General features: G+C 34.7%; 3 protein-coding genes across 8 annotated transcripts; 2 read left to right on the top strand and 1 right to left on the bottom strand.

Annotated features, from left to right (window-relative positions):
* Positions 1–1,882: 1,882 nt before the first annotated feature.
* Positions 1,883–8,175, top strand: LOC133310691 (uncharacterized). The gene is made up of 11 exons (XM_061511658.1): positions 1,883–2,259; positions 2,565–2,659; positions 3,490–3,547; positions 3,828–4,022; positions 4,214–4,290; positions 5,149–5,231; positions 5,859–5,910; positions 6,448–6,516; positions 6,901–6,987; positions 7,103–7,164; positions 7,869–8,175. Exons 1-11 carry the CDS (start codon positions 2,139–2,141, stop codon positions 8,002–8,004), a joined length of 1,035 nt encoding a protein of 344 aa, XP_061367642.1. The 5' UTR covers positions 1,883–2,138; the 3' UTR covers positions 8,005–8,175.
* Positions 8,176–9,989: 1,814 nt separating this feature from the next.
* Positions 9,990–16,989, top strand: LOC133310683 (uncharacterized). 3 transcript variants are annotated; one of them, XM_061511645.1, is made up of 9 exons: positions 9,990–10,423; positions 10,516–10,727; positions 10,886–11,167; positions 12,164–12,286; positions 12,558–12,708; positions 13,264–13,502; positions 14,300–14,336; positions 14,460–14,610; positions 16,671–16,989. In XM_061511645.1, the coding sequence occupies exons 1-8, from the start codon at positions 10,093–10,095 to the stop codon at positions 14,576–14,578; spliced, it is 1,494 nt and encodes a 497-aa protein (XP_061367629.1). In that variant the 5' UTR covers positions 9,990–10,092; the 3' UTR covers positions 14,579–14,610; positions 16,671–16,989. The 3 variants fall into 3 exon arrangements, with proteins under 3 accessions (XP_061367629.1, XP_061367628.1, XP_061367630.1); XM_061511644.1 differs by having other exon boundaries at positions 13,282–13,502; XM_061511646.1 differs by having other exon boundaries at positions 13,405–13,502.
* Positions 16,990–18,383: 1,394 nt separating this feature from the next.
* Positions 18,384–25,503, bottom strand: LOC133310675 (clathrin interactor EPSIN 3-like). 4 transcript variants are annotated; one of them, XM_061511636.1, is made up of 14 exons: positions 25,309–25,503; positions 24,256–24,333; positions 24,062–24,113; positions 23,775–23,854; positions 23,617–23,695; positions 23,236–23,319; positions 22,979–23,124; positions 22,195–22,530; positions 21,892–21,933; positions 21,707–21,799; positions 21,430–21,635; positions 20,779–20,957; positions 19,332–20,466; positions 18,384–19,205 (listed from the first exon to the last, which is right to left on the bottom strand). In XM_061511636.1, exons 2-14 carry the CDS (start codon positions 24,288–24,290, stop codon positions 18,748–18,750), a joined length of 2,925 nt encoding a protein of 974 aa, XP_061367620.1. In that variant the 5' UTR covers positions 24,291–24,333; positions 25,309–25,503; the 3' UTR covers positions 18,384–18,747. The 4 variants fall into 4 exon arrangements, with proteins under 4 accessions (XP_061367620.1, XP_061367621.1, XP_061367618.1 ...); XM_061511637.1 differs by having other exon boundaries at positions 19,332–20,463; positions 24,256–24,338; XM_061511634.1 differs by having other exon boundaries at positions 24,256–24,338.
* Between the last annotated feature and the right edge of the window lie 1,746 nt (positions 25,504–27,249).

Genomic DNA, 27,249 nt, shown 5'->3' on the forward strand with positions numbered 1-27,249 from the left:
CATACTTTCTTAAATTGCAACATGGAACTGTTTGTTTGAACATGTCAGTCGCATCTTTAAAAGCATAAACTTCCCCCCTTGCAATTCAATCCTCGGCAGTTTATGAAATCACGAGGTAACGTATAAAAACAAAAACACTTTTTTTTATCTTATTATTGACCGTTAGCCAAATTTTGACACAACAAAATGAGAAAAAATATATTTGTTCAATTCACAAGCCAAATTTGTATTCACTTAATAGCAAAATCAAGCAAAACTTTAAAAACTAAAAATATAAACAAATCAGATAAACAGAAAGGTAAGAAGAGTCAGAAGAAGTACTTTATTCTTAAGTAACAGGCTAAGATCCGTGGCAAGGGAACATCTCCTTTCTTGGATAATAGCATCAATTTCTTTAAGGTCCACAGAAGATCAACACTTCATAATTAATAATATTTTCAATTATAAAAAGCTAATTTACTGGTCTTTTAAAGCAACTAATGAAAACCATATAGGATTATTTTTTCTGATGGAGAGAAGAAAATAAAGAAGAGACGAGGAATGTGTCATCATGTGAAGAGAGCGGTCACAAACATGTGCGGGGACTTAGGAGAAAAGTAAACGACATGTGTTTTGGGGTTTCACAATAAAGAATTAGATTAGATGTTTATTTGACGGAGATGCTTAATTGTTTAAATTGTATAATATATTTAAGTTAATTATTTTAATTAAAACTAAAGGGTGATTTTCTGAACAGAGATCAAAGTTCAGGGTACTAAATTATAATTTAGCCTATTAATTATTACTTGTGCTGTACCAATGGTATACTAAAATTAAATAATTAAGCATATTCGAAAATGGTCCAACATCTTTTCAGTACCTTGCTGGATATGGAATTTCCAATGTTAAAGATCAATCAATGAAGAACGAAAGATCAGAAAAGAAAGTGCAAAGCACGTTAAGCGGCTGCAAGAGAATGTTAACCATTTAAAGAAAAGACCATAACTTTGCGTAAAGCACTAATGTGTTGTGTCCTAAAGGAATAGGAAACCTATGCTCTACAATTTTTGACTATTCCACTCATTCATTTAAGCTTTGACAATGATGTTTGCATAAAGACAAAAGGAACTTCGATAGTTTTGGACCTCAAGAGGTGAGCCTCAAAATTGGCAGCACTAGGAACAAAACAATAACTTACAGAGTTGACTCTTTGTAGTTTATACTATAGTGAAATTATATTACTGTATATACATGTCACTTCACTTCATATTAACGTAATCAATTATTTTTCAAATTCATTTAACGAAAAATTATTATATATACTTAGGAAAAAAGAATTCTTATGTTGTAAGAGAGCTCTCTTCTCATGTTAGTGAAGGTTCGTTTTGCGTGTAATAATTTTTTTTATTTTTTATGTGTGGACCCCACCATAAATTTAAGTATATAAGAGATTTCCTCCTCTCCAATAACATGAGAAAAGCAGTGCCCATATACTTAACTACTAATTTCATTTCTCAATTTCCTTTCAATAAGGTTGTATCTCGTCATCACAACGTCAAGTATAAGATAAGATTTGACATTTGGTTCATCAATTATGTGATATTATTTTTATACAAGCACGCGGGCGTATAGTTTATTCTTCAACCAATCTTTTATTGTAATTTAATCCAATGATTCGAAATTATATAATTCCAAAAAAAAAAAACAATGAATAAATACTAAAAAAAAGTATTTATAAATACAATTGCTCTTTAAATAAATAGAAACTTAAAAAAAAAATAAGAAGAAAATTTGACTTTATTGTTAATTCTATTTATTATTAGAGTTTAGGGTGTATATATAACGGACAACGGTTCATGAAAGAGTTCCGTTCCGTTCCGTGTTGACGAGGTAGGTGCACACGAGTGAAAAAGTGATGATGCAGAGATGAAACAAACAAACATTGTGAGTGTCACCTTCTATATCAATAATTGACGGCTGAAACAATCTCTGGTGATTGCTTCTATATGCTGTTTAAGCTCAACACTCTTTTTCTTTCACTTTCTCACCCAAAATATTCTTTTACATAAAGTTTAAGCCTTTGAAATCCCCACTAAAGTGATCATTCTGCAAGTTTTATATTTGTTTGTTGAGTTATAGCTGGACTTGGAAATCAAAATATGATGACCATCTTTGAAAAGTTTTGGACGAGAAACACCTTAATTGGTCTTGGGTTGGGACAGTTTCTTTCTCTTCTCATCACTTCCACAGGCTTCACATCTGATCAATTGGCTAAAAAAGGTTTAACTTCATCTCCATCCATGCATCCTTTATATGCCTTTAAGACTATATTATTATTGTATATACAACTATTATTACTGAGGACTCGTTGATTTTATTTTATTTATTAAAAAAATTACGTAAGTGCTCTTTGATTGCCCTTGTGGTTTTTTATTTATACTTTGGCCTACTAAGTTTCATAATAAGATTTTTTGTTCTGTCCCTTCTTGTTCGACCATTGTCTACTTAAGTTCATTCTATGCATAATTTTTTTTGGATTTTAGACGCCTGATACAATGTTTTGTTCTTGTCTTTCATTATCATAGGAATTAATGCTCCAACTTCTCAGTCGTTTCTAAACTATGTCTTGTTGGCGATTGTCTATGGAAGCATTTTAATATACCGAAGGAAAGCACTCAAGGTTATTTAATACATGCTTCACAAATTTGTGCCTGCTTTTGATATATATTGTCTATAAGATTTGATTATTTGCAAAATATGATACAATGCCTTAATTATGATTAAATTTTAAATTTGTTTGAAGTCATTCATTATTGGATTGAGCGAGATTGATGGAGAGAACATGCCAACAATTTTTTTATGATCTTATGCACTTAAACTCCTTATGGATCTCCTGCCATTGTAAACTGGTGCTGTTCATTCAATGACTAATTTGATGAATATCAGTTGAAATTGGGGGGTTGTTATCCAAATATCCCTTTCTTTCGGTTACTCTGATACTAAAAATACAAGTGGGAAAGAATGGTTCATTAGATGGCTGCCAAGATGCCAATGTTTAGATCCTCCATCTATTCCACCAATCTGCAAATTTTTTCAATATTTTTGGGAAGTAGGTAAGGGAGCGAACCGGAGCACTGGTAAAACTGTTCCTTCATGACTGAAAGGTCATGAGTTCGAATCCAAAAAACAACCTCTTTGCAATTATGCAAGGGTCAGGCTGTGTACAAAGATTTTCTCCACCCCACACTCGCTAATCGGGTTTAACGGGGAGTGGTGATTTTTTTTTGGGAAGTAGGTAGCAAACCATAAAAACATGGGTCATGTATTTTATAATTATTTTTTTTTGGTTTTTTGAGCTTAAGAGATTATATAACTTTATTTCTGTTTCAAGAAGAGAGTGTGGGAGTGAAGCCTTGCAAAAGGATCAACTGTTCTGTTTTTTACTCTGTTTTCCCTCTCAATGTCAAACATTTAAAGACAATTTATTAACTATATATGGTTCTAACGCAGGCAAAATGGTATTATTATATACTTCTTGGGTTGGTTGATGTGGAGGCAAATTTTCTTGGTAAGTGTTTCACGATGGTAGAGACATAGTATTAAGTAAAGAAAGCATTGGTGAAATTAATACATTTATATGCAGTCTGCTCAAACAACAACAGGCAGAGTAAAACTAAATTTTAATGATAACCTATATGTCTCAAATTTAAATATCCATATCTAAATTACTTGAAGAGTAACTCTCCTTTCTTTTATATTTATCATTGGACTCTTCCTATGTATTAAAATGAAGATTTGAATGATCTTACTTTCAATGATTTGCAAACTAATTCTCATCTAATGAACAGTTGTGAAGGCGTATCAATACACATCACTTACAAGTGTGATGCTGCTTGACTGCTGGTCAATTCCATCCGTCATGCTTCTTACATGGCTTTTCTTGAAAACAAAATATAGGTTAAAAAAGATAACTGGTGTAATTGTTTGCATCGCTGGCCTTGTCCTGGTTGTGTTTTCAGATGTTCATTCAGGTGACCGTGCAGGTAGGTGGTGTTTTATGTACTGGATACTGGCATCTATACCATATATTTATTACTTAAAACACATATATGCACATTGAAATTGTGTCTGCGCCCGCTCCATATCTTTTTTCTTGGAAATCACGCAACCTCATCAGTAACATGTATCTTTCCATTTTATGGTATTTGTCTGATGTCATATTCACCTGTCATAGGTGGAAGCAATCCTCGTTTGGGGGACCTTCTTGTTATTGCTGGTTCTACCTTGTATGCAATCAGTAATGTCAGTGAGGTAAGTTGATGGCAAATCTGCTTTAATGCATTTTGCAACACTCTTGCAATTAACAATGTGGCACAACATGATAAATACATATACTTGCTAACCACTATCGAAAACATTGATTACTATACGAAGTTTGTGCTTTTCTGTCCTTCTAAATATAAATTCTTACTAGGTAAGTGTTTCACTGTTTTCCTTCCACTGAATCTCAAAAATTCTTCATTCCTACATTATACGGATCTGTACTTTGGTTCCTGTTTTATGCCCTTTCATCTCTTCCACCATTTGTTTACTTTGCTTTTGTACTTCATGCCTTGGTGCTTCCAGAAACTGAGGAACTCATTGTATTAACCTTTTTAGTTTTTGATGTGAGTCTGAGGATTTTTTTATTTCTGTATCTTTTTAAATATATGTTCCATTTCTAACTTAGCCAGTGTGTTTTAAACTGTCATTACTCATTCATGTAGCCTAAACTTATTTGAAGTGTTGTAGGAGCTATCAAGTTATGTAACATCAACATGGCACTTAATTTGACAGTGCTTGTTATTATGTATTGAATGACTTTCAGATATATTATGTTCTGAATGAACTTGTTATCAATGATGTAAGGTTTGATTAATTTAAAATGAGACATGCAGACTGGACTTGTTATCATGTACCCATGGGCTATTTGTTGGCTTGTGTTTGTTGTCCATACTTTCACGGCAAAATGGACTTGATTCTGGCCTCCTAGCAGAAAGACATTAATGTATTGAATTTGTTCTAATTCTTGAGATGCACTCAAATCTTACATGCACACATGACTGCTCATATTATTGTTTTCTTATGCGTAATCTCCCTTTTGTTGTCATTATTTCTTTTTCATTGCAGGAGTTTCTAGTGAAAAATGCTGATAGAGTTGAGCTCATGGCAATGTTGGGTCTCTTTGGTGGTATTATCAGTTTCATTCAAATGTATCCTTGAAATTGATTATATTGTGAGGAGTGTGGGATTTTTCTGTTTTAATTTTTTTTCTTAGCTTAATTTATGTCTATTTATTTATAACAAGGTGCTGCACATCTTTAAACTAGCTCTTCTATGAAATTTGCACAGAGGAATCTATTTGGAGGCACTTGCCCTTGCTCAAACATTCCTCCCAGCATTTATTGTCTAACACATGATCATATTTGTTTAGCCTTCCAATACATTTTTGTTCTGTTGCATAGCTTAAGGCTCTAATTTCTATCTTTATGCCATATAATATTGGCTTGCTAAATAGTTTAACAAATTATTCTGGGGATTTTTGATTTTGGAATTAACTGTGAAATGTTAAATTGATTAGTAGTTTGTCACAGGTGAACAAAATGCAGTTTTAATTAAGTTTAACTTCAAGTTTTTCAAATGAATAAATTATTTTTCTGCGAGTGTGACGAGATAAAAATCATTTTATCATTTTTTTTTTCCCAGAAGAAAAAAATTGTGATTTTTGTATGAAATTTGCATTTGACTTAATCAAGCAAAATAAAAACATATATCCATTGACTAGAAATATTACATTCTTAGTTTTGGTTTTCCTATTGTAGCCTTAATGAATATTACAGAATGATACTTGAGCGCAAGGAACTTAAATCTATTCACTGGTCGGCTGGGGCAGTAAGCTTTCTCTATCCATCTGTGATTATAACTGAGTAATTTACAGAATTCCACTTTAACTAAGATGCCTGCAATGCAAGGCTGTGAGTGACTATAAGAAATCATTGCTTATAATTGAATGAGAAAGGAAGGTAAGAAGTTAAACAAGTTCAAATTCAGGATAAAACCACTTGGCCTTGATACAGATAAAACATCAAAAGGTTATAGCTGAGCTTTGAATTTAATGGATTCTTCTTTACCAGGCTTTGAACTCAGCATCTTGTGATTACTTACTGAAATATGTGAATCTAATAAAGTTGGACTTCTATAAAAGATTCTGTTTAGTATCTGCATAATATCTACCACCCTGACCCTAAGCTGCTTACTGGCCTGTGCTTAATGATTATAGATATTTCTTTGTTTTTTATTTTTATATTTTTTACTGTATGTGCTATTATTCATGTCAAGTTGTATATGTTGTCACAATATGTCAATTAGTCTGATGGAATATCTGCAAGCATTATTATTTGTGTTAATTTCTTTCAATGTTGGTTTCAGGCGCTTCCCTTCGTTGGATTTTCTGTGGCTATGTTTATGTTTTACTCTTTGGTCCCTATTCTGCTTAAGGTTTGGATTCAATCCATAAAAATTCTGCAGATTTTTTTTAGAAGTTATACTTGTTATTATGGCTGGAATAAAACAATAGTGCTGAATCCCCCGGCCCCTAAAAAAAAAAAAGGAGTTAATTGATAAAAAAACTCTAGGATGTAGTTCTTTCTTTTAAATCTTTCTGTCTCTGTCTCTCTGAATGTTTCTCTATTATTTTTGAGTCTGATCTTTATTTCTGGTCCAAAATAATTTACTAATTGTGTAGCACAGTGAAATTTTTATCACCCTTCAAGTTTCTTGAAATTCTTTCTTAGTATTGGAGAATTTTTTACTTACTCTATAGTCTGTAAATGTCCAACTGGGAACTAATATTTTTAAATATGTTATGTCCTTTTGTCACAGATCAGTGGTTCTACCATGCTAAATCTTTCTCTGTTGACCTCAGACATGTGGGCTGTCGTAATTCGCATTTTTGCATACCATGACAAGGTCTGACAGTAATCTTGCTGCCCTTGTATTTTTTCAATTTAGAATTTCCTAATAGATGTGAATCACATTTTCAGTGTGCTAACATCTCTAGAACTAATTATGCTTTCTTTTCTAGGTTGATTGGATGTATTTTGTGGCCTTTGGTGCTGTTACCATTGGAATTGTTATCTACTCCGGGTATGTGTTATTATTGCACTTTCTTCTCATTAATATTGCTGTTTATGTTGGGATAAAGAGCAATGTGTGCTTGCATGCATGGTCTGTCCCAAGCCAGGACAAAGGAGGAGGGTTGACGTCAGGTGTAGCGAATCGGCCATAAAAAGCAGCTATATTTATGAGATTACCACCGACCCCAAATAGTTTAGGATAAAGGTGTTGTTATGTCGGGAGGTTCTTTGGATTTTTCGAGAAATGAATGGTTGCATTCATTCAGCTAATTTTAGCACGTTATTACATTCGTTAACCTTTTACATTGAATATCAATGACTATTTATTAGATGATATCAAAGCCCCTGACCAAGTTGTTAGGAATTCCATCTTTGCAATTCTCATTCATCTAAACACAAATTGAATTTCAGCACAAGACACCCACACTTCAAGCCCAAAATACTTGTGAGGCAGCATGTTAGAAATATAACGAAGCCATTTATATACAATAAAACTATTTATATGCCCGTTACACTTTTGGGATATTTGATTCATGACATTCTGACACAGTAGTTTTCAAAAAGACCTATATGGATGTTCTGTTAGCTCAAGCTCAAGGATAATTTCATTAGTCCATTATCCTATATTATAGAGACTTGTGGCTTGTATTATATCTTTAGATATATCTTAATACATTAAAGTTTGTTTACCTATGGTGTTTCATCTTATTGCAGAGGTGACAAAGATGAGAATCAGCTCCCTCTTATTGCTAATGAAGATCCTCAGCCAACCAAACAGGATGAGGAAGCCAATTCAGGAAATCATAGCAAAGGAACTGTAGCTGGAAGCTCAAAAACCTGGGTAGCTTAAGAAAGTATCGACCTTGAGATCCATACAGGGAAAAACCATGAGGAAGAGTCTCTTTCAAAAATGGAGATTATTCCTAATTTACTTAGCTTCTCCAAGACTGCAATCCAAGAAGCACGCATATCGATTATATTCATTTAGATGTTGTTCTTGTCCACTTATCTTAACATTTGAAGGCAGAATTTTTAGATGGAATTTTGAGAAATTTTTTATGATTTGGATATTAATAGTCAACTTTTTAGTCCGTATGCTGCTAATTATCTGATATTTTTCTTCACAGAGAAATTGATGAGAAATATATATATACAGAGAGCGGAATGATATATTTACAAACTTTTTTAAATTTTTTTACAAATTATACCATCTTTTCTTGGAGAACATAATGAAACTTAGTGTTCTTCCGGGAGAAGATAATGTAGTTTATAAGAGTTTGTAAATAAAAAAGTTTGTAAATATAACATACTCCATATATATATATATATATATATATATATATATATATATATAAAGGTAGGATCATTTGACACCAGTGTCAAATTTAAAATTTGACATCTCATCTGAGAGCCATTAAATCAAAAAAGATCAATGACTCTGATTTGTAAGCATGTGATACCATTGATCTTTTTTTATCTAACGACTATCAGATGAGGTGTCAAATTTCAAATTTGACACTAGTGTCAAATCATCTGAGAGCCTTTAGATAAAAAAAGATCAATGGTGTCACATGCTTACAATTAGAGTCGTTGATCTTTTTTGATCTAAAGGCTCTCAGATGAGGTGTCAAATTTGAATTTTGACACTGGTGTCAAAAGATCCTGCCTCTCTCTATATATATATAGGGTAGGAGTCTTTGACATCAGTAACAAATTTAAAGTTTGACACCTCGTCTGATTGTCATTAGATAAAAAAAGATCAACGAGACTCTGATTTGTAAGCATGTGGCACCATTGATCTTTTTTTTTATTCAACGGTGAATCAATTAATTTAAAGAAATATATAAACAAAACGACGTAGTCTTTGGGTGGACAAAGAAAAATATTTCTCAAGCTCATATATATATATATATATGGCAAAATGATTTCTGCAGTCGCAGTAACTACAGCCAGGATCTGCGTCCCCGCTTCCGGATCCTGTTTTTTTTTTTTTAAGTTGTGGGGCTCATTTTTCTGTGTCAGCTGCAGATAACACTGTCTACGGCGGCTGCAGAAATGTTAAGTCCTATATATATATATATATATATATATATATTAAAGTAGTAATTGTTTGCCATCTCTTAAGTTTCGTTTGAATTTGTGGTAATTGTCATGTTTGGTACATGAAATGGTCTCAACGAATAGAAATGAAATGACAAGTTTTGGAATGATCATTTTCAGTCCACACTTCAATAATTTTCAGAATAGTCAAGTGTTTAAATTTTTGATACACAGAATGAATGCAATGCAAAGGAATCAAATTTAATTTAAATGACTTAAACATCTCTCGTGAGAAAAACATAGGTTAGCTTTTTTACGAATAATAATAATTTTTTTCATAAATAGCAAAAATTATTGTCATTAAAAAAGAGTAAACATTGTATTATTCGTAAGGTAATTTCAAAATGCATACAATCTTAGATAAAATACTTCATGTATATTTTTATGGTGGATTTGTTTTTTTGTAATGAGAATTGGCATATATATGATATTATGATTGAACTTTCGCCATAGTAGTTGGCATGTATGATCGTGGAGGTTGGTAACTTGACCTTTTAAATATTAAATTTTAATAAAAAAATAATTTCTTGACTTTGTTTAAAAGTTATATACCAACTAGATATTAGAATAAGATATTTTTTGATTAATTCATTTTAAATTTTGTAATAATTTTTAAAACCAATGATTGCTACATACGTGTCGGGTGATGATTGGTACGTGACAAAATGCTGACACAACAAAATACAAAAATGTACGAAACCGCAATTCATAGCATAAACAAGTTTAGAAATGTAATTATTAGTTTAAATGGTAATGAAAGTGAAGATTAGGATTAAAGTGGATTACAGTTGCAGCATTAGAAACTAGAAAGAGTGATAGAAAGAGTGTTGAGTAGAGGATGAAGTGTTCAGCAGTTAGCAGAAGCTACGGCGCCGGCGGTGGTTGTGTTCCCGGTGGCCGCGTATCCCGGTGGTCCTCCTCCGTCCAGTCTCAATCTTGTTGTTCAGTTTCGCTATGGAGAACCAGAAATCGGAAATCTATAAGCATAACTGCTTCCTCGTCGTTGAATGGGAATGATGATAATGGTTCTTCTTCTCCTTCTACTTCTCCTGTGAAGGTGCTTCGAGGAATCCTTGATTCCCCAGGGATTAAGCAGTCTCCTGTTGTTTTCGATGCTCTCAGTGCTAAGCTTGTTCAATCTGCTGGTTTTCAATTGTGCTTTACCGGTGGTATGGTATCTATGCTATGCTAATGCTAATGCTATTCTATATTGTTTACCTAAACAGCTTCACTATTCTTGTTATCTTTTTTGATTTACTAGGTTTCGCAATATCAGCTGCGAGATTGGGTTTGCCAGATACAGGTTTGATATCTTATGGAGAAATGGTGGATCAGGGTCGACTCATTACACAAGCTGTCTCTATTCCTGTCCTTGCTGATGCTGATAATGGATATGGAAATGCTCTCAATGTCAAGAGGACTGTTAAGGGTTTTATTTCTGCTGGTTTTGCTGGAATCATGCTTGAAGATCAGGTTTTATATTTATCTCCTGTTATTATAACACCTTTGACCCTAACACTATGATGTGATGTGATGTGATGTATACCTTATGCATCCTGTGATATCAATGATTTAAAGTATTTTATGTATTACCTCAGTTGGTTCTGTATGAACTTGATCATTATTGCTAGATATCTCCCAAAGCATGTGGTCACACGCGAGGAAGGAAAGTGTCGTCTAGAGAAGAGGCAGTGATGCGGATTAAAGCTGCCATTGATGCCAGAAGAGAGTCTGGCTCTGATATTGTCATTGTGGCGCGTACCGATTCTCGGCAAGCTGTGTCATTGGATGAAGCACTCTTCAGGGCTAGGGCATTTGCAGATGCTGGAGCAGATCTTATTTTTGTAGACGCACTCACTTCAAAAGAAGAGATGAAAGCTTTTTGTCAAGTTTCTCCCCTTGTTCCAAAACTGGTTTGTTTTTATTCCCAATCAAAGACTTTGCCGTGTCCACTGCATTGATGCTTGTTTAGATGTCAAACACTCACGCTAAGTCACTAACACACATAACACGTTTCCTTGTTCTAATATGCATAACAAACACTAAGTCACTAACACACAATTACTCTCCAACACTCCCCCTTCAAGCTGGGGTTCCCTGCTTGTTACAGATAGAACACAGTCACACGTCCTATTACAACTGAGTGATTTTATAAAAATATTAGCTAGTTAGTCCCCAAGTTCACAAATGAAATTTAAATAAATCCTTGCTGATTTTTTTTTTTAGTGACAATCACACTCAATATGTTTTTTCCTCTCAAGGAAAATAAGATTAGATGTAAGATCAAATCAATCAATTGCAATCTGGTAATCACACCAAAGTCGCATAGGTCTAGAGCTTTTGAAACCAACTTCTTCAAGTAATTGACATATCCACCCAATTTCACTAGGAGTCTGGGCCATAGCTTGATACTCAGATTTAGCACTTGACCGAGCCACCAAAATTTATTTCTTACTCTTCTTCAAAATCATATTACCACCAATGAAGATTTAGCGTGCTGAATCTGATCCCTTGTTTATAGGAAAACCATTCCAACCAACATTAGAATAAATAAGTTTGCCCACCTGTTTCCGATGCTGCTACTAACAGAAATCTCCATCCTTATTCGGCCCATCCTTGTTTCTTCTTGCATACAACTTTCTAATTGTGGCCTGCTACTAACAGAAACCTCAATCAGTAAACCCAGAGGCTGCCAACAAGTACAGAGCCTCTAATCAACACAAGCAATGCTGGTGAAGGAAGTTGAGGGGAGTTTGGGCCTCTTTGGTTTGATTTAGGGATGGCTTGAAACAAAAATTGTTGGCTTTTTTTTCCTGCTTACCGTGTATCAATTTCATAGCTGCTGATTATTTGTCGTTATGACATAATTTCAATAGGATAAAGTATTGTTAACTTGTACTCTGGTGTAGGCCAACATGCTTGAAGGAGGAGGCAAAACACCAATACTTAATCCTCTGGAACTTGAAGAAATTGGTTATAAAGTTGTTGCTTATCCACTTTCCTTGATTGGGGTTTCTATACAAGCAATGCAGGTGACTTGTCTTCCCTTTTTATCCTTTGATACTGATTTATATTATATGCGCTAATGAGTTCATAAGTGAGATGAGACATACTAAGAGATGCTTATCTGTGTGGTGCTTGCCTGTGAATTGTTGTTACAGGAATTATACCTTTTAGTTTCTAACTTCTTTATAACAGGCCAAAATGTTGAACTCGTTATTCGTAAAACCTATTTCACCTTTTTCTGATATTCTTCTAAAGTATCATATTATTTACAGATAAATAATATCTATGAATTTGTAGGATGCACTCACTGCCATTAAAGGAGGTCGTGTTCCTCCTCCAGGAAGCATGCCATCTTTTGAAGAAATTAAGGATATCTTAGGTTTCAATGCTTATTATGAAGAAGAGAAGCATTATGCTACAAGCACCAATCAGCAGCTTTCAATGAGAGGTTGGATTAGACAATCTTAACACAAAAATAAGTAAATAACAACCCTTTTATAATGGGACGTTGTAGTGTAAGGGCTGTAGGCTTCTCAGAGTCATATGCAATCTATACCTACTTTTATCTTCTTGTTAGCTGTCAATTAATTATCTCTTCTAACATATTATTAAGCAATGGTTGAATTTGACGCTTTACTTCCATAAATGCGTGTTGGGCCAGGGGGGAGTTTGGTTGACAATGAACCACCCTGTGGATTCATCTGCATGTAGGGAGAAGCTTTTGATTTTTCTTTATGATGGTCTGTTTGTGTGAAGTAACTATGTCTCTGGGATATTTTCAACACTGAATATCAAGTGATATATCTGATTAATATTTTTATTAAAATAAATATAAGCCATCTAATTAATCTATCATAGATAGTCACAAGAAAATTAAACAGCTATCTTTACATCAGTGAATTTCTCTGTTTCACCTCTTGGGGAAAATCAAAGACAGAGGAAAAGGTCTCATGCATATATTCACAAAATGTTTATTGTGCATTCCATTCTTGCATTCTCATAGAAATTAGTTATTTGTCAGAGGGCAGTAGCCTATACAGTATACAACAGGGAGATCAAGTTGATACAGAGCAGACAAGTCAAAGTCTCAAAGATCCCATTGTGGAAGTTATAACACCTGATGTGTACAATGAATATGGTGCAGATAGTTCAAGGGACCCTTTTTCTGGAATCTGGTCTCGGACTCTCAGAATAAAAATAACGGGCAGAGATGGATTCGAGAAACTTGATCTTAGGATTCCTGTAAGTGATCATGCTCTCCAGGTGCATAATAATAATAAAATTCATATTAACTGGTCAGAAAAAGTTAGGGAAGCAACCTACTGATGATTTCCACTAATGACATAAATGATTTTTATCCTCATCAAGTTGCTGCATCTTTATCTCAAATTTCAAAACATTGTGGATGCCAATTACATGATTTCTTTTTGTTCTAGTTCAATTTCTTATGCACTTTTATTTTTCTCACTTTCTTCCCTAGCCTCTTATGCTTGCAATCAGGCATACGTTGATCTCATCGTTCTCTGCTGGCACAATTGAAAACTCCTGAACTCCTCTAGTTTTGATAAGAAATCAGTCTTGTGAAGTAGAACTATCAGATATGTTACATTGAAGTAAATTAGATGATGCATTTGAAATCCTGATAGTTGTGGCCTTGTGGGTGTAGTATACTTGGATGTCCCACTATCCTGAATTAACCACCTTTCTTCCGCCACCTTGCCCCTGCTCTTCTCCCTCCCCATTATATTTGGGAAAAAAATAAAAAAAAGAATGAGAAAGGAGTATAATAGACATGGTTCTTGTTTTATGAAAGCTAATCTGCAACCTGTTTGTTTTGTACTGATTTCTGCTGAGGCTTTCTCCCCATGTTGTGGTTATGCATATTCTTACACTGTAACCCCCTGCATGTCCAATCAGTTAGTCATCTTTAAGTTACGTGTATCTTCAAGTTTGGCATGAAACTTAATCATGTTGAATATTGCTCCATGTAAGATTTCTTGTTTCCTTTTTTCATAATACATATACTTTGCTACATACAGGCTGGATTTCTCGACGGAATCACAAACATAGTTCCTGGTACGTTTACTATTTAGAAATTCTTCTATAATGTATAGATAGATGTCTATTCTACATCTGTGACTCAGTTGAAAGATTTTTTTTGCATTTTCGATTGGTTAATTTTGTCACAACTCTATACAGCTTTGGGTGGTGTAAACTTCAAAGAATTGTTAGATGATGCAGCGGAGGAAGTTGGGGGAAAACTGTTGTTAGATTTTAATGACAGGATGGGCGACAGGATTCAAGTATTTCTGGAGTGATTCTATGTTGCTTGAGTTTCTCAAGTCCAACGGTAATTTTTTCTGAACTGCTGTAGTTTTAATTGAGATAAAGGAATAAATTCATTAAGGATAAAAGGAGAAGATATCCACCTAAAAATATTTCGAACAATAGATAAAAAAAACTTCAACCAAGCAAAGATACCCACTTCCTAGACATATCTGTGAGGGAAAACTATTAAAAAGACCATGAGCTTTGCACCAAGCAATATTTCGAACAATAGATATCCACCTAAAAAGGAGAAGATATCCACCTAAAAATATTTCGAACAATAGATAAAAAAAACTTCAACCAAGCAAAGATACCCACTTCCTAGACATATCTGTGAGGGAAAACTATTAAAAAGACCATGAGCTTTACACCAAGTAGAAGCCCAAGGCCTTATCCTATCCCAAAGAAGCTGCTCACTCAGAGAGCCCTCCTTAAAGAAATGAGAATTATACTCCAACCATATGCACCGAAGAGTAGCATAGACAGGACATTGCCACAAAATTTTAGATTCCTTATTTGAATTTTATTCATGGCTCCCCTCTCTTCATCATGGTCCACAATTTTTAATGTTCTTTTCTTTTCTGGGAGGGGCGTGTGTTCTAGACTTCTAGCAGCTCCAAGGACATGATGGTGTCTTATTCTACATTTTGTAGTTGATCATGAATAGTGTACAGATATTTTGGCTCCCCCACGTTTCATCATGGTCCAGATTTTTATTAATGTTATTTTTTAAATTATTTATTTATTTATTTTATTTTTTTGGAGGGGGGGGGGGGCTCTAGCAGCTTCGTACATTCTAGTTTAGATATTTTGACAGCCCTTACTAGGTGTCAGTAGTCATTTTTCTCTTTCTTTTGGTGGAATATATGGTGTCATCAGTTACTGTACTAATGAAATGATTTAGTAGTGTGATGCCTTCTCTTCCTTGTAGGTTTTTTTAAACCTATTATGCGATGCTAATATATGTTACTGCTGATATTTATTGGTACAGTGGAATATTTTTTTTTTTTTTTTGTTGGTACATTGTGGAATATTTGTTTTGGCCATAAACTGATATAGCGGATCTGGAAGTTTATTTTGAAACCATAATCCTCCATTTTATTTATCATAAGAGAGATTTTTTGGTTAACAACTAGACATTTATATTTTGTTCATGCACCGGACTAATAAAAAGTTAGAGATGGGTCAATTGGTTGGACAAAATCTGACTGGTGGGAACCAAATCAGAGAAAATCAATCCTTTATTACTATTGATCCAGAGCTCAAACCATCATGTGTATCCAACAATTTTCTTTATCATAAACTGTTACATGGATCTCTAAAATATGTCCTTCTACGTCATTGATATAATGCTCGTAAAATCAGAATCCAACAAGAAAACTATTTTGACGGATGCTTCCTGAGTTACAGGTGTTGCATCTTTAAGCTCCTTTTCCCCCTTTATTTTACTATCTTACCTGCTAAAATTTCATATTTGACAGATAGTTTTAGTGCAAAAGGGTCCCCCTTCACTTGTATCCTGTTTTGTTTTTCAAAGGAAATATGATCAACCATCAAAATTTGGAATTCAGAGAACAGAGGGCTAATGTCAAAAGTTTTAGAGCCAGTTACTCAAATGTTTAGTTATAAACACGAGTACTTATGCCTGGAAACCTTTGACACTATTCAATTGTCATATCTGATTCTCCATTGCTTTGCTTAAGATGACTATAAATGGAGTTTATAAAGAATATAACAAATTGAAAGGCCCTGATTTATTTATTTTTGCTTTTTGTTTATGTAATTCCAGATTTATGAATTGTATAATACAATAGGCCGTCATGACTGCTTTACATACAATGTTCTTCACTTTGGTAATATAGCAATAATATTTTTTTTATATACAAATTTAACTGTTACATAAATTCAATTTCAAGTACAAGTTTGGAACAAGTTGGTTTGTGTTTGCACATCCGAACAACCGGTAACTACTGTAACACCATTCCTAAATTTAAAGGGGGAGTCTGAAGTCATCCATGTTAATTAATGATGAGATGATGATACTTCCTATAATGTCCATGTTCGTTGGTGATGCTGTTGCAGGAATGGTTCATATTGATGATGATAAGTGGAAGCTCGGAACAAAACCTCATCATGGCTGTTGGGAAGTCTGAAGCGAGGCGTGGTACAATCATGGTCCTTTTGCTCATGTCATCGGGAACTAGTCTTGGTGTAAAATGTTACATGGATTTATTATCCAAGTACTGGTGAAAAAAAAAAGGTTACAAGTCACATCTATAGTCATAAATGGGAAATTTCTTCAAACAACATTTTATAATATTGGTAATTTGGCTCTTTTTCTCTCAACCCGTTTTTATATTTTCTTTGCTCCGTTAGGGAGAAAAATTCCCACATCCTATATAGTTGCTATGGCAATTCTTATGGCAATACCCATTGGGATTCCCAAGATTAGAAAATTTTCCTTTTCACCTTCCCTGTTTTCATTAATTCATTTGTTCTTTTATTCTAGCGGCTCTATTAATTTTTATTTTTTATTTTTCTGTGCTTATCGATACGATACTCATGGGAAGGGTGTGTACTATATCCTACCATTGGAGTGTGGTCTAAGGAATCCCTAACAGGGCACCCATAGAGGGAACAGGTAAAGGAAATGAGGAGCCCAAATTTTTTGTAAGAGCAAAAGAAAATCTTTTATTTAACCACTAGTTATGTATTTGCAATTACATTGACCAATTTCACCTAAATTACTTGGAAGCAACTTTTAATAGAATTCCCAGTACACTGTATTATATATAATCGACTTTCAAAAGACACAAGTTTGGAGCTAAAGTAATTTTTAAAAAGGCAATTAAAGGTCAAATTTTGTAAAGTGTCCAAACACAAGATTCTGGTGTTCAACACGTAAACTTTGGTTTCGGATTCGTCGCCATAATTAGTGTCCAACACCAAAAGCATAGTATAGACCACAAAGTCTAAAGTGTCCAACACCAAAAGCAGGGTTTCAACACCATTCACCTAAAGCAATAAGAATCAGATAACTATAAAGATAAGTGTACAACATCATAAGCATGTATAGCCCCGCATCTTTTTTTATTGTGGCTTGATAATGTTTTTTAGCGATGCTTGATCATCTTTGTGTGATAGTGTTACACGTGTAACATTATCCAAAAAGAGAGTCACATAGTTTAGTCGTAGATGGCTTTATTAGAGAAAAATGAGATTGCAATGGACACTCACCTGGAGTTAGATGGATCCTATCTCATGCGAGTGCCAAGCAGACGATCTCAACATTGTAATATATGTAAAAATATCAAAGCAAGTTATGATAAGCAAGTTAACCCACTATACGACATGAGAACTCGTGTTCGGATTGATTCAAAAAAACTTCTATGTCATGTTTTTATAGAGAAAAATATAAAAAATTTGTCTCATGTCAAATGTCTTATCAACACAAATCCAACTCATTTTTTTCATTTTGACCCATAATTTGTATCTCATATCAACCTGCAAAAAATTTATATTGTATTCGTATTGAAGATTTTGACACGAATACAAATTCGTGCCGTGTTCATGTATTTATGTGTATCAACCCGTTTTGACACTCCTAAATATATGAAAGGAATCATACAGGAATTGATTAAACAAAATTGAACAGGGGCATCCAGTTGCATAATTGTGGTCTGCATCCCAACATGAATATCTAGTTTATCACCTGTTTTTAGACGTCACAATTGAATTAACAAGCATAAAAGATAAACCATTAAATTGCAAACCTTAAATTTGAAGCAAATGTAAAAAGAATATATTAATATCAAACCACCCACTGGTGTACAAAAAATGAGGAACAAGCAAAGAAAGCAATAACCCAAATAAGGTTATTCTATCAAGTCTGGTACACAACTCTGATGCTCAAAGCACCTATAGAAGGGTGACCCAAAAAAAAATAAGAATGGTAATAGCATATTTATAACAAGAATAAACATACTTCAAACTGGGTCACTTTACAGAAAATTGCAACTTTAATGATACACCGCTATAAATCCAAATGTCTCAATGTGGATACTAGTGGTAGCACTGGTATTGGCATGGCATCTATCAACTTGTAGCAAAACATGCAATAATACTTCTTCACCTCTCTATTTAGGAATAATGTTCAATCTCATCGGTAGCCACCATATGGCTGTTGAGCATAAGCACCTGGACCCATCATGGAGTTATAGTTACCTTGCATGTTGGAACCAGGAGGCATTCCAGTTGGGGGTTGCATCTGGACTCCTTGTCCCATACCCATTCCCCCCATCCCCCCCATCCCTCCCATCCCCATACCCATGGATGTATTCATGCCTCCATAGCCTCCCATCCCCATACCAACACCAGGACTATTACTCATGCCCATGCCCATGCCCATACCCATACCCATGCCAGAACCCATCATCGCGTTTGGAGAAGGTCTGAGAGCACCGGCACCAGCCCGGCCTATTCCTGAACCCGATCCCATAGCTTTACCCATAGTTACAGTTGATGTTACAGCTTGGGTACTGGGCTTCTCCATTCTCTTTTCCTTCCTATTAATGGATTCAAAATCAATCCCAATATCTGCTAATGGATTTGTTTTAGCTGCATGTAAAAAAAAAGCATAACAATTAATAGTTTGTCCAGATAAGGTCAACATTGTAACCGTAGTATACGCTAGAAACTGAAAAGGTCACAAACAGAAGCGTTTGAGAAGATGAAAGCACTCACGTCCAGATATATTCAAATTAACCAGTCCCCTGCTTAGTGTATCTGCCCAAACTGTTGATTTTGTCTCGAACTTGTCCTTGGATGGGTGAGCAACTATAGAGTTTGATCCCGTCGGAACAGCATACTGTGCAGCATTAGAAGCAAGTGATTGATGGGTAATTGGTGAGCTATAGGGAACTACATTTCCTTGTTGTCCAATGAAGCTCTGGCTGTTAAACTGTGGTGCTTGATCAGTTGGAGAGTGAGAAGTCATATGGGAAGTTGGGTGAGAAGTAGATCCTCCATGATGGGGAAAGTATGTGCTCTGTGACAGCTGCCCTGTTGGAGCTTGAGGAGTCATGTGTGATGGAAAAGCTGTTGTAGATCCTTGTGGCAGGAAGTTCCCACTGTTCATAGGTCCATTATATACATTTTGGGATTGAGGAGACATGTTTGGAGCTCCTGGAGTAAGAGATCCATCCTGGGAGCGCAACCCACCGTATATATGACCACTTGACTGTGCAGGTTGACCACCTTGAGAAGCAAAAGGTGGCTGCATAGATTGGCCAGCAGATGAAAATGTATGCAGGCCAGGTTGACCAGCATGAGATGAAAAGGGTTGTTGTGCATATTGACTGGTGGGAGCTGAAAAAGGTGATTGCATTTGTGCTGGTTGGCCATTGGGAGCTGAAAAGGCTTGCTGGGTATGTTGACCTGGGGGAACTGAAAAGGCTTGTGCAGGTTGACTGTGTGCAGCTGAGAAACCTTGGTGGGTAATTTGGCCAGTTGGTTCAGAAAATGGTTGTGATGCCATTTGGCCAGATGCAGCTGAAATGTTATGCTGTGAAGTCATCTCAGGTAATGGTGCAGGAGGAAGAATGTCTGCAAGAATATCAGTTTCTAGCTGTGGAATTGACGAATCTTGAGACAAAAACTGAGAATTTGTAGAGAAAGGTTGAGTATCACTGGCAACAGATGCAGAGTATGGTACAACAGCAAATGAGTCCCCAAACCCAAAGTTAGAGATCGTTTCTGGATTAAGACCACTTGATTGGGATGGTTCAATACTCTGATATGCCTGGGGTTGAGATGGAGCTGTTTCAGTCGAAGTAACAGCCTTGAATGGCGAATCGCCAAATGGATCTTCAAAAGACTGCTGAAAGTCAAATTAACAAACATTATTTTAGTAAAGATAAACAAATAGACGGACTGTTCTATACACTAAGATGCAGATCTATCCAAAAGATTAGTCAAAGCCGAGTGTTGAAATACTTATGCCCTTTCTCAAAATAGAAACCTAATTTTCAGAACTCTACTGATTCATTGTGGTCCACAAACAGGAGACAACAAGAAGAATTCCAAGTCATATACAAATCCATTCATTATAGTACTATGTGTCAAAACATAGGAAAGAATAGTCAAATACTTTCTTTCACTAAAAAGTAGAAACAATGAAACAAATACCTACCTGGTTGAAATTACTGGACCCAGGTGTTGGTGCTGCAAAGGAAGCTGTTGAACCAGGGTTTGCTTCAGGGGTTGCAGTTGACGACGTAGCTGGCTCAAGAGGCAATGCATTTGAAGAGAACGAGTCTGACAGGGAACCCAGCAAGTCCATTTCAACATTACTAGAGGTGATTGGGGCAGCTGAGAAGCAACATAAAGATATCATGAATACAAAGCCTAGTAAATGTTACTTGCAGAGCAAATAGCATTAAAAAATTAATGCAAGCTCTTCAAGACCATTAATACTAAACCTTAAACCCCAAATTACTGCCAAGGATAATTCATCAAATGTCAATTAGGGTCATGCCAGTGGTTTTACGAGTATATTGGACCAAAGTTAATTATGACTGGAGTGCTATATCTTGACCACAAACCATGCTGTACTACTCCGTCACACACTACTCAAAATACATATAAATGAAAAGAATTGCAATAAAGAGCTACACTAGTGAATGGCCAACTTTTACCACTATAGGATTCAAGGAAATTATTCTAATTAATGGATCTTAGGATTCAGTTTCAAAAAGTCTTCCAAATTTATGCATAAAATGGTGCATGCATATTTAAGACCAAGGGTCCAACATAACATAATACTATAAATAACTTTACACACCTGATGCAGGACCACGTGGGTCAAAAAAATCATCAGTGGACTCAATTTCCTGGGTTCCAGTTGCAGCAGTACTGGCAGCAGGAGCTGTTTCGGTTGGATTATTGCTTACAGGAGAAGATCCTGTAGGTGCAGAGGTTTGGCTAGGATTATCACTTACATGTGGAGAGGCGTCTTTTGGAACAGATGCTTCTGAAGTTTCTACATCCCTGCAATCAAGATAATATTAGTAGCAGATTCTGTTGTAAACAAGTGTGGTCCATAGCATAAAAGTTCATACCTTTCACTGTGTACAGGGCTCCGAGATTCACCAACAGCTTCTTCATAACTGGGAGGAGCACCCATATTTTTCTCAGAAAGTTTCTGCTCAAGCCTGCCCATGTATATTGCACATATCAATCTTAAAAATGGCTAGCAGAAATAAGAATAAATAAGAGAGAGAGAATATCTCTATGATGAATATACCTTGCTTCCAGAGATTGGTCCTCGGCTTTAGCATTGCTACCTCTGACAGATCATTGCAAAAAAAAGACCAAGGTAGAAATAACATGACATTAATGATTTTCATCGGAGAGCAATAACATGACATTAATCCCCATGTTCTTGTGATAATGTTATATTAGTGTTTGAGAGTGCAGACAAAATGAAGGAAAACAACAGAAAATGCAAGAAAATGGGAGAGTATACAGAGAGTGTTCTCTGTAAATAGGAGATATAAAATTTAAATAGGAGAGTATTTCACAGGTATTATATCATAGAGTCTCATACCGGGACGAGTGTTGGCCATCATCATCACGGTCTCTATCAGAGCTCCTGCTTCTTGTGTCATATTGGTAATCGACACTTCGACTTCTTCCCCTGTAGTCATCATCTCTGTAACCGTCCCTGCCATAACGATCATCGTAATCTCTGCTATAACGATCTCCATCACGACTATACCGATCATCATCTCTATAGCCCCATTCTTTTTCTCTTCCATAACCATAGCCATTTCTATCTTCCTCCCTGCTTCCATAACGATCATCATCATATCTATCACCATAGGCTCCACCGCTTGAATATGAACCAGGCCTATACATTCCACCTGCTGAATTGTTGCGAAACCTGGCGAATCATATAAGATAGTTAATATCTCCTCAAGATTGAGAAAATCACACACATATTCTACCGTGATGAAGAACCTACATTTCATCAGCTTGAACCAATAACGTAAAATAAAGATGATGACAAGAAAACTAGCACCCAGAACTAAACAAACTTCTAGAACCCTAACTATTAAGCAAAAGGCCATGCTTGATATTCCCAAATGATCGAGTGTATAAAAGCTCAAAGTTCTTATCTTTCAGATCAATGGAGATTCTAGGAATACACATGTACTTTAAGCTAAATAAAAAACACTCAGTGCAGAAGAGACCTCTTGTGTATAAAATAAATGCTTGAGCTCTTCCGAGCCCAGCATATTGGTAAATAAGGGGGTAGATATTAAATTTATATAGCAACTGGAAGATGGAAAAATAAAAAAAATCAATAGAATTAATGAGAAGAGACTTACTTGTCCCTGTTAGCAGCAGCCTTTTGCCTAACCTCTATGATTCTTTCTTTATCATTCACAAGGAGAACAAGACTTTGAGATTTCTTCCTGACATTGTTTCCTTGATCTCTTCCGCTGGAATCAATATATTGAAAATCGGACAATGTCTGTTCATATGATGATAACAATCTTATCAGGTTGCATTATAATTTTTAGACCCGTATGGAAACTAACTAACAGTATATAAATTTTAAGTAGTATTGACAAAATGGAATTACTGATATTTGATAAGCATGTTCTCTGATCTCATCTATGACCCGCTCTGACCCATGAGCCACCAAGTACTCTAGTACCGTCAAAGCCTAGTTTTGAACGATAAGCAGTTAATATGGGAAAATAAGAAAAGAACAATTATTTAAGAAAACAAGATCAGCAGCAAATGCAAAAGGAAAACAAGACAGAAATCTTAATACGGAAGAACCCATCATTATTTCAAGTGATGTAAACAAGTGTTAAGACAAATTTCATAAATGGTGTACTTTCAGGGGTACATTGCAGTGTTGATGAAACAGTACATGGCATTATGGCAAAAACAAAAAAAAGATTAGCAGCATGAGGGAGCAACTGAAACAAAAACATAAAATGGTTCGGTGAACAACCTTGTAGACATGCCGCCAATTCTTGCCAGTGTCATTAATTCGCTTCCAGATTACTGCCATGATCATCTGATATTCATGACTGCAGGAGCTCAAAAAATTAGATACTTTGTGGTGAAATACACAATATATCAAGCATAAAATTAAGAGTACAAGCTTACGGGTTTCTGGTTGCCTGAGCTATATCTGCAAGAAGTGATCCGTGAGGACCCCATGGTTCATTGCTGGTAGAATCAAGAACCTGGGAGAGGGGAGAGAAAACAACAAATCTAATTTAGATTTTGCAAAAATAAGATTATAATGCATAAGTTTCAGGATAATCGACATCTATTTCATGAGCAGGTGTCATATAAAAATAAAGTCAAACTTCACATAAATCCTTACACAATTATGATGCTCTGATTAGTGCAGTCATAGTTTCAGTGAAATTTCAAAAGAAAAACTTTACCTTCTGTTCAATCCCAGGAACTTTCAGCACTTTCTTATTTACTTCTCTTTTACTGCAACAATACCACGAAGAATAGACATTTAAAAAATAGAACTAGGCTGTAAATAATAATATTATAATATACTCCCAAAGTAGCAATTACATAGATTACACATCAAACCATAGGTTAATATATAACAAACAGTTATACTTACAGGTCCCTAACAGTTTGACCAATAACCTTCTTCATTGTAGCTGGTGTTCAGAACAAGCTATGAGCCAGCACCAAAGGCCTGAACTGCCATGCACAAATAAAGCCCACTTCAATTTTTTGTCATGCACTGGTTCAAGAAATACTTAAGAGTTTCTCAACAATATAATGGTTACTTGATTTCCAGAAAGAAATTTTCAAGCATTTTCTCTGTTTGCAGCTGGACCAGTATAGAAGTTTAAAGTAATTATATGAAAATGCGAATTAGTGAAAGACTTGATTTATTTATCAAAGAAGACAGTCATCAGTAATAAACAGATATCAATGTCTGCATAGTATATAACGAGAGAAATGAGCATCAAACACGTATGAAGTGAAAATTTAAGCCTTTAATTTAAATGACCATGGTAGGATGTTACATCATAATTCAATTATACAAAAATCATATAGAAAAACTTAAATTACAGATAAAAGCTCAACAAAGGAATCCAACCATAAGTCCCAAATGAATTTTTTGAGATCAACCCGAATTCTCAAACGTTTAAATGATGAGCCAGATACCTACCAATATTGTCTCGTATCACATCTCATAAATTTCACCCCGGCGTTTATAATATCTATCAAAGTTGAAACAATCACAAAGTGCACCAAAACACATAACAAAAAAAAAAGCTGATGATTTCAAAAAGCCAGGATACAAAAAGATGCAAAATCTCATTCAATCAAAGCTGAATCGGAAAGAACAAATAAAAACTAACAGGGAGATCAGAGCTAACTCTAACCCCAAAGCTAATGATTCCAGCAAATAACATAACAAAAATAAAAATTACAATAAACATTGATCCCAAACAAAGCCACCAAGAAACAAGAAAACACAGAAACAAAATAATTGTCAAAAACTAAACCCAAAAATATTGTGAAGCACAATCAAACATAAAATCAAAAGATTAAAATGAGACCAACCCAGAAAAGAATATCAAAATTTGAGAGAAACCCAGATCCAAGCTTTGAAAAAGAAAGCAAACCCAGATCTGCGTAAGAGCAAATGAGATCGAACCTGATCCAATCGGATTAAACGGGAAACCAAAGGTGTTTGGTGCGATAGCCAATGCTAGAGAGAGATAGAAAATTGCAAGACCAGGCAACAAATATTGTTATGCCTCTAAAATAATAATTATAATAATAATATTACGTTGTCAAAGAGAAACACACACAAAAACACAGACTCTCTCTCTCTCTCTACAATTTCGGAGTTAATGTTAAACGGAAGCAAAAAAAGGACGAGGAAGACAGCGCAACTTACACGCACAGAATAATTAAGGAAAAATAACCTTTTTCGTTTTTTATTCTTTCATGATTAATAATTAAGGAAAAATGTTTATCCTTTTAAACGAGACAACTTATATCCTTTCACTTCCACAAAGACGTGGGATCCACACTTTTATTTTTTTGTCAACTCTCTCTCCTCCTTTATCTATCTCTTTCACTCTCTTACAATGACATAACTTTACATCCTTTAAAATGACACACACTTTACCCTAATAATTAATAGAAGATATTATAACCACGAATTAGATTATTATCAATATTACTACCAATCAATTTCACCGTTAGATTAATTATGTTGATCCAATAATTATATTTATTTTCATCTTTGTATGATTATAATTCTCTATATTTAATGTAAAAGCATTTAATATAATAAATAAATCATAATCATACAAAGATAAAAATAAATATAAAGTATTAAAAATAGAGAATTATAATTATACAAAGATGAAAATAAATATAACTGTTAGATCAACATAATCGATATAACGATAAAATTGATTCATAATAATATTAATAGTAACTCTATTTGATTGTTACAATATTATATTTCTAATAATTATAGTTAAAACAATTTTTTTATTGGTTACACACTTTCCTCATCATTATTATTATTATTCGCCATTAAAATATTTTTAGTATTCGTACCTTCCTTTGAAAAAGTTTTGGTGATAATAATGATGTGAGTGTTTTCGGGGGTGCATCCAGGAAGGTGGATGGATGGTATTCTCTGTTGACAGAAATGTTCCAACTTATATCTTATTATTATTTTTCGGTGCATGAGGTGTGTGTGTGTGTCTATTTGATTTTCTTTTCTTTTCTTTTTCCTTATGTTATTGTCAAAATCAAAATTATCTTGCGTGTTCAACGCAAGCTCAAACTCGTTGACCCAATAAAATGAAAAAAGAAACTAAATATTTTACTTTCATTGTAAATAAAAATTGAAAAAATGTTTGGTCAGTATGCCAACTTTGACCCTTCCCGAGTCACCAGGAACTCAAATGATCTACAAACGTCAAAAATAATAAATATCAGTGTTTCTGTGTAATGTGTCAGACCCGAATTTTGACGTCTTCTGTTCTGTCAATAAGGCACAAAAACTTGGCACACAGTTGATGCGGATGTATATATAACTTTGATAGTAACATCTTGCTATAAAATAAGGGTTATACAACTATTATGTTATAGAAAAAAATACTATTTAGTAAAAATGAGAAAACAAAAATAAAAATTAACGACCCCATATCTTTATTATTTGTGTAGGAAAATAGATACATATCCCAATAAAATAATGGAGCATATGTCGTTTAATGATGCACCATGGTCTATTTCAACAGGAAAAAAAAATTGTGCATTATTGCATGTCTAGGAATTGTTTTTTACAAATAAACAAGTGGGAATGATCATAGGTTACCTGCTCCTAGTCTGGCAAATGAAAAGTACAAATTGGTATTAGAAAGTTTGGAGATTATTAAACCTTTTGACACCACTGCTTGAACCCACTAGGCCACTAAGAATAAGAATTTAGGCACTTTCACGTAAGAAACATAACGTAGTCACTATTTAAAGTTTAAAGAATATAGGAAAAGTAGCGTACACCCTCTGGACTTCTATGAAAGTGGTCTGTTTTCAATTGATAGTGTGGTGTGGCAGAACTGCTGAAGTGAAA

This window comes from Gastrolobium bilobum, unplaced genomic scaffold, assembly GCF_033153095.1.
Source record: "Gastrolobium bilobum isolate Gb01-03AN ecotype WA unplaced genomic scaffold, APGP_CSIRO_Gbil_v1 utg11324, whole genome shotgun sequence".
Classification (NCBI taxonomy): domain Eukaryota; kingdom Viridiplantae; phylum Streptophyta; class Magnoliopsida; order Fabales; family Fabaceae; genus Gastrolobium; species Gastrolobium bilobum.

What these genes read in the sequence shown, in the direction of transcription:
- LOC133310691 (XM_061511658.1), top strand. Translation starts at nt 2,139, where the DNA reads ATGATGACCATCTTTGAAAAGTTTTGGACGAGAAACACCTTAATTGGT. An exon ending in CAATCAGTAATGTCAGTGAG is followed by an intron (nt 4,291 to 5,148) that starts GTAAGTTGATGG and finishes TTTTCATTGCAG; the next exon opens with GAGTTTCTAGTGAAAAATGC. An exon ending in ATTATCAGTTTCATTCAAAT is followed by an intron (nt 5,232 to 5,858) that starts GTATCCTTGAAA and finishes TGAATATTACAG; the next exon opens with AATGATACTTGAGCGCAAGG.
- LOC133310683 (XM_061511645.1), top strand. Translation starts at nt 10,093, where the DNA reads ATGAAGTGTTCAGCAGTTAGCAGAAGCTACGGCGCCGGCGGTGGTTGT. An exon ending in TTTCTATACAAGCAATGCAG is followed by an intron (nt 12,287 to 12,557) that starts GTGACTTGTCTT and finishes ATGAATTTGTAG; the next exon opens with GATGCACTCACTGCCATTAA. An exon ending in TCAGCAGCTTTCAATGAGAG is followed by an intron (nt 12,709 to 13,263) that starts GTTGGATTAGAC and finishes GCATTCTCATAG; the next exon opens with AAATTAGTTATTTGTCAGAG.
- LOC133310675 (XM_061511636.1), bottom strand. Translation starts at nt 24,290, where the DNA reads ATGAAGAAGGTTATTGGTCAAACTGTTAGGGACCT. An exon ending in GGTCAAACTGTTAGGGACCT is followed by an intron (nt 24,114 to 24,255) that starts GTAAGTATAACT and finishes GTATTGTTGCAG; the next exon opens with TAAAAGAGAAGTAAATAAGA. An exon ending in GACCAATCTCTGGAAGCAAG is followed by an intron (nt 21,800 to 21,891) that starts GTATATTCATCA and finishes ATACATGGGCAG; the next exon opens with GCTTGAGCAGAAACTTTCTG.